This window comes from Garra rufa, chromosome 20 (assembly GCF_049309525.1).
Source record: "Garra rufa chromosome 20, GarRuf1.0, whole genome shotgun sequence".
Taxonomy (NCBI): Eukaryota; Metazoa; Chordata; class Actinopteri; order Cypriniformes; family Cyprinidae; genus Garra; species Garra rufa.
Window position 1 is genome coordinate 3,330,964 of NC_133380.1, and position 10,519 is coordinate 3,341,482.

At 28.7% G+C, this 10,519-nt stretch overlaps 1 protein-coding gene across 1 annotated transcript; it reads right to left on the bottom strand.

Annotated features, from left to right (window-relative positions):
• Window positions 1-1,515: 1,515 nt before the first annotated feature.
• On the bottom strand, window positions 1,516-9,779 carry LOC141293416 (ras-related protein ralB-B-like). The gene is made up of 5 exons (XM_073825452.1): window positions 9,665-9,779; window positions 8,276-8,424; window positions 6,062-6,270; window positions 1,848-2,025; window positions 1,516-1,763 (listed from the first exon to the last, which is right to left on the bottom strand). The coding sequence occupies exons 2-5, from the start codon at window positions 8,387-8,389 to the stop codon at window positions 1,644-1,646; spliced, it is 621 nt and encodes a 206-aa protein (XP_073681553.1). The 5' UTR covers window positions 8,390-8,424; window positions 9,665-9,779; the 3' UTR covers window positions 1,516-1,643.
• Window positions 9,780-10,519: the final 740 nt, after the last annotated feature.

Sequence of the window (10,519 nt, forward strand, 5' to 3'; positions counted from 1 at the left end):
GCATAAAAAATAAAAACTTGTGTAATGCCATGTAAACTCCTGTGTCTCCCTATATACATATATACAGGGGCTTTGGGATTCCTATTGTTTTTTTTCTTTTTACTGTTACTTCATTTTATTAGGCTTTGCATTTAGAAATATATTCAGACATTCTAAAAGATAAATTTTGGCAAGGTTTAGATATTTTTTTGATTGGATAAATATCAGGTTTTGCATTTTTCTGCTTATTTCTGTGTGTCTGTGTGTGTGTCTGTGTGTGTCTGTGTGTGTGTGTGCGCGCGTGTGTGTGCGTGTGTGTGTCAGTTCTGTACTTTTGTTATTTTAGAGTGTCAGTCCTTGCTTGCTGAACACTTCTTTTCAGCACAGTTGCTCATTTGTAGCTTGTATTACCAAAAGATTATCTGAATTATCACATTTTTTCGTATTTCCCATTCATTTCCTATGTCGGTCATTTCTGACCGCGAAGGAGCCAAGTGTGACTATTTTTTTTTTGACCCTTTAACATATCCGAATCATGTCACTGATTTTTTTTTTGTACTCACATAGCTAATGCAACAAAAGTCACCAAGTGTCATCTCATTCTGATGAAGCTACGATTTTTAAAAATTCAAAACATAAAATTTTTTGGTCAAAAATGACCGAAGAGGCCCAGAGGGTTAATAAAATGTGTTTTTCTAAACACAAAAAGCTATTAGTAATTCACTTTATTTTATTTTTTGTAGCCTATCGTCCAGATTGCTTGCATCTTATAAGTCTCAGCATCCCCAGGCTTGTGCGTGTTTAAGTGAAGCCCATCACAAGCGTCTTTACAATGGGGTGTTAAATGCTGAATAGACGGTTTCTCACATTCAAAGTCAAGGTGACTGATTACCTCCGGACACATTTTACGGCTCTCATAAACTCTTATGGCCCTGCTGCCGCCTTTGTCAAAACTCCGGAGGCCGTCAAATGCAGAAACAAGAGTGCGATGCAAAATTCCAGCATTTTCTGGGGACCGTTTCAGCTCTGAAACACAAAACGCAACTGGAATGAAATCACAGAGATTCATAACAAATTCAGAGGTTTATTTGGTCTATAATCACCAGGATAAGAAATTAACAAACAAGTGATGTGATTACAAAAATATCATCATTACAAAGGTGTCCGTTTTATAATAAAAGCAACACGATTGGTGAGTTTGCATGAAATCTGTCAATCTCACTTCCGTGTTAAGTTGCATAATAATGCGTTCAAAACAAATACATATGGCATATGTCTGATGCCTTTGCCTTTAAACAAGTGAAAGGCAGATAAAATAGAGTATTTAGCACAAGAAGTGTGATAAAGAAACAAGCAGAAGTCATTTCTAAACAGTACTGCAGCATTTAATTCAATGCAACAATTTATTTAGAAATGTATTCTATTTCCGTTTCATGAATAAAGCCTGGTGACTTTTGGAAAAGTTCTCTATATTTCACAGATTAGAGTTAAGATACTGATTTGAAATGTATGAAAAGTCTTTTAAGATGTGGAAGAGTGATAGCTGAGGTTGCCACTGTGGCTTACGCTTCTGGTTTGATTGTATTTGGCAAGAAAAACGCTGGAGGAAGATCCTCAGCATCAGAAGAACGGCTCAGTCCAGCACTGGAAAGCGTTTGTGCGGCTCAAAGCAGCGTGCATCTCTCTTTCAGGCTCTTCTTCTTTTTGCCGCTCTTCTTCCCGTTCTTCTCCTTGTTCTCGGACATCTTCTTCGCCCGCACCTCTCTCATCAAATCAAAGAAGACCTGCGGACAACAAAACATGCTTCAGAGATGCTTCATAGCAAGGTCCTGTATTCTGAAAGTATTCGGATATTTAATGCACCCAACCTTATCGACGTTGGCTCTGGTTTTGGCTGATGTTTCTACATATTGGACGGACCACTCGTCCGCTTTGGTTCGGGCCTCGTCCGCAGACACCTGCCTTCTGTCTTCCAAATCTGACTTGTTCCCCACCACTAACAGAGGGATTTTATCCTCCTCCGCTTTCACTCTCAGGATCTGCTCCCTGTGTGGACCAGTAACACAGAATGTCATCTACATCCCAAAATTGGGAATAATTACAATCTGCTCACTAAAATTTTGAAATATCATTACAGTTTCAAATATGTGACCCTGGACCACAAAACCAGTCATAAGGTTAATTTTTACAAAACTGAGATATATACATCATAATAATAATAATAAATAAGCTTTCTATTGATGTATGGTTTGTTAGGATAGGACAATATTTGGCCGAGATACATCTATTTGAAAATCTGGAATCTGAGGGTGCAAAAAAATCTAAATACTGAGAAAATCACCTTTAAAAGTTGTCCAAATTAAGTTCTTAACAATGCATATTACTAATCAAAAATTACATTTTGATATATTTATAGTAGGAATTTTACAAAAAATCTTCATGGAACATGATCTTTACTTAATTTCCTAATGATTTTTGGCATAAAAGAAAAATCTATAATTTTGACCCATACTATGTATTTTTGGCTATTGCTACAAATATACCCCAGCGACTTAAGACTGGTTTTGTGGTCCAGGGTCACAAATCTGTTTTCTATGTAAATATTTGTTAAAATGTAATTTACTCCTGTGGTCAAAGTTGAATTTTCAGCATCATTACTCCAGTCTTAAGTGTCACGTGATCCTTCAGAAAATACTCTAATATGCTGATTTGCTGCTCATTATTAATGTTGAAAACAGTTGTGCTGCCAAATAATTTTGTTGAAGCCATAATACACTACCATTCAGGAGTTTGGGTTGAGGACTGTTGAAAAATGCATTAAATTGGCAAAATATATTTATAAAAATTCAAAAAGGCCAGATAAAATGCTATTCTTTTAAACTCTTTATTCATCAAAAAAAAAAAAACCTACAAAAATATTAAGCAGCAAAAGCATTTATCAGCATCAATAATAATATGAAATATTATTAATAGTTGAGCACCAATAATATTTTTAACTAAACAAACAGCAATTTCTACCCAATAGAAAATTTTTATGACTTTTCCAGGGCTTCAAATCACACTTTTGAAATTCTCTCATCTATTTAGTTTTTTTTTTAGTACTGATTTATTGTATTTAATTTTTTTTTTTTTTTAGATTTTATTAATTTCCACAACTTTTCCAGGTCTACAAATCACACTTTTGAAATTCACTCATCTATTTAGTTTTTTTTTAGTACTGATTTATTGTATTTAATTTTATTTTTTTTAGATTTTATTAATTTCCATGACTTTTCCAGGTCTACAAATCACACTTTTGAAATTCACTCATCTATTTAGTTTTTTTTTAGTTCTGATTTATTGTATTTTTATTTTTTTTAGATTTCATTAATTTCCATGACTTTTCCAGGTCTAGAAATCACACTTTTGAAATTCTCTAATACATTGAGGCTTTCCAGTCCTTATTTATTTATTTATTTATTTGTTATAAATTTTTATGACTTTCCATGTCTACAAATCACACTTTTGAAAATGTTTCATCTTTGTATGTTTTTTTCAGTTATGATATATTTTATTTTATATAATTTATAAACTATTTAACTAATTTATATTACTTTTCCAGGTCTAAAAATCACACTTTTGAAATTCTTTCAACTATTTAAATTTTTTTTTAGTTATGATTTATTTCATCTTAATTTTCAAGATTTTATTAATTTATAAAATTAGCCTCATATATTGAGGCTTTCCTGTCCTTATTTATTTAAATGTTATAAATTTTTGACTTTCCAGGTCAAACCACACTTTTGAAATTCTCTAATATATTGAGGCTTTCCAGTCCTTTTCTATTTATTTATTAATTTAAATCTTACTCATTTTTATGACTTTTCCAGGACTACAAATTACACTTTTGAAATTCTCTCATCTATTTAGTTTTTTTTTTAGTACTGATTTATTGTATTTAATTTTTTTTTAGATTTCATTAATTTCCATGACTTTTCCAGGTCTAGAAATCACACTTTTGAAATTCTCTCATATATTTAGATTTTTTTAGTGCTTCCTTTCTTCTTTCTTTCTTTATTTAGCTATTTATTTATTTTATGTTTAAAATAAGATTTTATTAATTTCTATGACTCTTCCAGGTCTAGATATCACACTTTTGAAATTCTCTAATATATTGAGGCTTTCCAATCCTTTTCTATTTATTTATTAATTTAAATCTTACTCATTTTTATGACTTTTCCAGGACTACAAATTACACTTTTGAAATTCTCTCATCTATTTAGTTTTTTTTTTAGTTCTGATTTATTGTATTTTTTTTAATTTTTTTTTAAATTTTTTTTTAGATTTCATTAATTTCCATGACTTTTCCAGGTCTAGAAATCACACTTTTGAAATTCTCTAATACATTGAGGCTTTCCAGTCCTTATTTATTTATTTATTTATTTGTTATAAATTTTTATGACTTTCCAGGTCTACAAATCACACTTTTGAAAATGTTTCATCTTTGTATGCTTTTTCAGTTATGATTTATTTTATTTTATATAATTTATAAACTATTTAACTAATTTATATTACTTTTCCAGGTCTAAAAATCACACTTTATATTTATGTGTTTTACAGTTCTGATTTATTTGCTTTTATTTCATTTTTATTGTGTAAAGATTTTATTCATAACCATGACTTTTCCAGGACTACAAATCACACTTTCTAGAAATTCTCTCATATATTTAGTTTTTTTCAGTCAGTCCTTCTTAATTTATATATTTATTTTTTTTAATTAAATTTTTTTTTAAAGATTTTATTTATTTCTATGACTTTTCCAGGTCTACAAATCACACTTTTGAAAATCTCTCACCCATTTATGTTTTTTCAGTTCTGATTTATTATTCATTTCCATGACTTTTCCAAATATAGAAATCACACTTTTTAAATTCTCTTGAGGCATTCTAGTCCTTATTTCCTTATTTATTTAACTGTTTAATTAAAATGTTTTAATTTTTATGACTTTTTCAGAACTACAAATCACACTTAAAAAAAAAAAATTCAGTCAGTCCTTACTTCCTTCTTTATTTATTTATATATATATATATATATTTTTTTTTTATTTAAATAAGATTTTATTCATTTCTACAACTTTTCCAGGTCTACAAAAATCACACTTTTGAAATTCTCTCATTTGTTTATATTTTATTCATTTCTGATTTATTCTACTTTATTTTTTCAAGATTTTATTAATTTCCATGACTTTTCCAAATCCAGAAATCACTCATTCTCTCATATATTGAGGTTTCCCAGTCCTTCTTTCCTTATTTATTTAATTAATTATTTTTTAATTAAAATTTTACTACATTTTATGACTTTTCCAGGACTACAAATCACACTTTTGAAATTCTCTCATCTATTTAGGTTTTGTCAGTTGAGTTATATTATTTTAAAATTTTTAAGATTTTATTAATTTACATTAATTTAATTCTCTCATTCTTTTCTTTTCTAGTCTAGTCCATTTATTTATTTAAAATGTTTTTCTTTTTTATGACTTTTCCAGGTTTACAAATTTGAGATTTTCCAGTCTTTTTTACTTATTTTTTTATTTTTCGGTTTTTTATTAATTTCCTTGACTTTCCAGGTCTAGAAAGCACACTTTTGAAATGTTCTCAATCAATAATTTTGACCCATACTATGTATTTTTGGCTATTGCTACAAACATACCCCAGTGACTTAAGACTGGTTTTGTGGTCCAGGGTCACATATATTAAAGATTCCCCAGTCCTGATTGATAAATAAAATGACAGTTTAAAAGTAGAATTAAATTAAGAAATATAAAGTCAGCTCACATCTTGATTTTAAGCTGTTTTAGCTTATTTTAAAGCTTGTTTTGTTCATTTCAAGCAAAACCGAGAACCACCGCTCTGCACTGCATTTTGCTATCAGTGAGGATAAATAAGCTGACGCTGTATCTGATAGCTTGAGAGTTTTGCTGTGTGCAGGATGCCGCTGTAATGATAACATCGTTGTGAGAACATACAGTGCGGTAACTGCTATTCTACCAAACTAGAACTGAATGCACTAGAACAGCAGATAAGCGGGACGTCCAGTGACTGACCTGAACTCTGACGTGGCGCTGAAGGACTCGGGCTCTGTGATGGAGAACACCAGAAGGAAACCCTCTCCGCTGCGGAAGTAGTTGTCCCTGATGGCGGCGTAGTCTTCCTGCCCCGCCGTATCCAAAATATCAATCTGTACCTCCTCTCCATCCAGGACCACCTTCTTCCGGTAACTGTCGGCCTTGGTGGGCTCGTAGTCCTCTACAAACTGAGGTGAGCAATGCAGATTACAAAGTATTGGTTAGAACAGTAATAGATTTTCCTATAGAATCAGTGGTGTTAATGTTAATTAAAACTAATGCTATTAAACTTAAAACTAATTTAAAAAATGTAGATTTTTAGTTTTAGTAAGTTTAGCACCAAAACATATGTAAAGTTAACTGAATTTAAAGTACCAAAGTTACTAAAATTAAAGAGAAAATAAAGAGAAATACTAGAAAATAGGAAACCTACATTAAATAAAACTGAAATTAAATAATTTGAAGTACTAAAATTACTACAACTGAAAATAAATTAAAGCAAAAGAGAAATATTAAAAAATAAGAATCCTAAATTTAATACAATAACCACTAAAATAACTTAAAACTGAAATTAAAAATCAATTAAAGTTAAATAGAATTATTTTAAAAACTAACTGACATAAGTTAGTAGTACTATATTTACTTAAACTGAAATAAAAATATATTAAAGTTAAATAGAAATATATACAAAAGATAAATAAAAAAATCTTAAATAATTTGAAGTATTAAAAATACTAGAACTAAAATAAAATAAACTAAAGGAAAAGAGAAAGTTGAAAAAAGAAAATCTAAATAAAATAAGTGTAAGTTCTAAAATTACTAAAACTAAAATTAAAAATGTATTAAAGCTACATTTAAAAAAGTTATTAAGTTATTAAAATTAAAGCTAAACAGAATTATAAAAAACAGTAGACCATTATCTGAAATAATTTAAAGTATAAAAAATACTAAAACTAAAATAAAAAAAATTAAAGCAAGACAAATTTAAAAAAAATAAGAAACCTAAATGAAAAAAAATTAAGCACTAAAATGACTAAAACTGAAATTACAAATAAATTAAAGCTAAATAGAATTAAACAGAATGATTTAAAAAACGAACTAAAATAAGTTAAAAGTACTAAATTTAATAAAACTGAAATATATATTAAAGCTAAATAGAAATGGATACAAAATAATAAATAAAAAACAAGTATTATTTGAAGTATTAATAAAATTGAAATATATATTAAAGCTAAATAGAAATGGATACAAAATAATAAATAAAAAACAAGTATTATTTGAAGTATTAAAAATACTAGAACTAAACTAAAAATACATTAAAGCAAAATAGAAATAAAAAAATAAGAAACCTAAATAAAAAAGTTTAAGTTCTCAAATTACTAAAATTAAAAATTAAAGCAATTTTTTTTAAACTAACTCAAATAAGTTCAATTACTAAATTTACTAAAAAACGAAAATAAAAATACATTAAAGCTAAATAGAAATATAAAAAACAATAAACAAGTATCTAAAATAATTGTAAGTATTAAAAATACTAAAACTGAAATAAAAATAAACTAAAGCAAGACACATATTAAAAAATAAGAAACCAAGAAACATGAATTACATTAAAGATAAACTGAATTGTTAAAAAAAACTAAATGAAATAAGTTAAAAAGTACTAAATTTACTAAAACTGAAATAAAAATAGAAATATAAAACATAAAAAATAACTTAAATTAAATAATTTGAAGTAGTAAGATTACTACAGCTGAAATAAAAATACATTGCAATTAAAGAGAAATATATAAAAAAAACATAATAAAAATTCCTCAAATAAAAAAGTTGAAATACTAAAATTACTAAAACTAATCTTAAAATAATAAGAAATAATTAAAACTAAATAAAAACAGCACTAAATAAACAGAAATCGTGCCTTAACAACTAACTGAAATAAAATAAAATGAAAGCTAAAATAAAAATACATATTAAAAAAGAATTAAAATGACAAAAGCACATCACAAAATCATTTAAACCTATACTACAATTAACTAAAATAAAAAAGCTAATTCAAAATATAAATAAATACTGCAATAATAAACCATAAATAATATTAAAATAACACTAATATATATATTTTAAAGAACTATTCCTGAAGCTTAAAGATTTTGACTCATGCAAGAATGTGTCTCAGCGAAAGCGTGTTCAGCTCACCTCATCATACATGAACTGCAATGTCAGGGCTGATTTTCCCACGCCGCCGCTGCCCACCATGATCACCTTATGCAGAACCAGGGAACTTTGGTTTTTGCCCTTATTTGCTGCCATGACTTTAGTGTTCCAGAAGAAGAAACAGAACGAGACTGCAAACATGCAAAAGAAAACTAATCAAATTCAAACAAACATACATGGGTCAAAGCATAAAAGCAATAAATGTAATACTGCTTTAAATTGTTGTCTGTTCTGTTCAATTTAATTGCATTTTTGTTTTGGTTTTTCTGAGCAGAAAATAAATAGCATACACTTTCCCCTAATTTACTAAAGACACTCACTAAAATGTCATTCAGTGTAATAGTCTTGTCAGGCATATTTACATCTAAAATTACTTATGACATATTAAAAGACTAATTATTTTTACCCCAAATACTAATTAGTTGTATTATTAAAATATGCCACTATCCTAGATTTTGCCCTTTTGTCAGTAAGAATTTTGTACTCATTGAAAACACAATAAAACGGAATATCCTCCCTTATTCTGTTATATATTTTAATATGTACAAGTCAGAATAAGCATGCCGTTTACATTTTTACATAAATATTGTTACACTGAATGACAAGGTAACATTATTTCATCCAAATTTGGACGTTTTATTCTCCAAAAACTTAAAAGTAGACACTTTAATGTGCTTTCTATGCACTTTTGTAAATGTTTTGATGTTGACATTTGAACGTCTTTGACCCACATTTAAATCTTTGATTATTATAGATAACGTTACATAAAGCATATCTAATGCCAAATCTCACGACTGTAATCAATAAAGTGCATTTTTACATCTACACGAATGATTATAGTCACCCCTTAAAGTTTTTAAAGCTAAAATATTCCGTTAATACCATGCTACTTTACATAAATATGGTAATCATTCACTATTATGGTACATTGTAAAAGTACCATGGTACGACTTCACAGTCACTTAATTTCACTTTGTAATGAAAACAACATCGGCGAATGTTGATTAGCAGAAACAGAAAACATCAATATATCACTAAAACATTAAAAAGTTCTACTCAGGTTGTTATTAAAATAACAAATTCGTTTTTTACTTTTCCAGCCCGCGGAGACACCACCCCTTCCTCGTTGTTAACGACAAAGGCCCGCCTATTCTAGCTCTTGATTGGTTGAGCCGTCAACTTACGAGGCGGGTCCTCCTCTACTCGCGCTCTCATTGGGTGTACGAGCAATCAATCAAAGAGTTTTCCCACAAAGACACAGGGGCGCTTCACCCGAGGAAATACCTCAAAACTACAAAGTTGTTATCTGCGCAAACCGATTAAACTTTTTAAAACTGATCAAAACAACGGAGACTCTTATAGATTACTCACCTTAGGTTTTATCCGTGAAGAGCCTTGGACTGGATTCGCAAGAATAAACGGTTAAAACATAATTCTGTCAGCCGGGATCAAATCCACTACTCCCGCACAGCAACAGAGCCCCGCCCACCGGATATTCAAATCACAAGGATATGACGCCATCGGACTGTGTAGTTTTTTAAAACTGTATTTTATCATTTTCTACACATTGTAGTCTATATTCAAAATTTTTCTATAGCAGTCAAACGTTTTTGAACAGTAAGATTTTTAATGTTTTTTTAAGTCTCTATTTGATTTATTTGATCCAAAGTACAGCAAAAGCAGTAATACTGTTATATATTTTTACTGTTTTAAATAACTGCTTTCTGTTTGAATATATTTTACAATGTAATTTATTCCTGTGACCAAAGCTGAATTTTTAGCATCATTACTTCAGTCTAAAGTGTCACATGATCCTTCAGAAATCATTATAATACCGGTATTCAGATTTACTGCTCAAAAAACATTTATTATTATTATTATGTTGAAAACAGCTGAGTAGAATTTTTCAGGTTTCTTTGATAAATAAACAGCATTTAACTGGAATATAAATATTTTGTAACATTATAAATGTCTTTATCACTTTTGATCAACTTAAAACATCCTTGCTAAATAAAAGTATTACTTTCTATAATAATAATAATTTAAAAAAATACTACTCCAAGCTTTTGAATGGTATAGTGTATAATGTTACAAAAGCTTTTTATTTCCGATTAATCAAATAATCCTGAAAAAATGTACTCAGCTGTTTGAAATATTAATAATAATAAAAAAAAAAATGTTTATTGAGCAGCAAATCAGCATATTAGAATGATTTCTAAAGTAAAG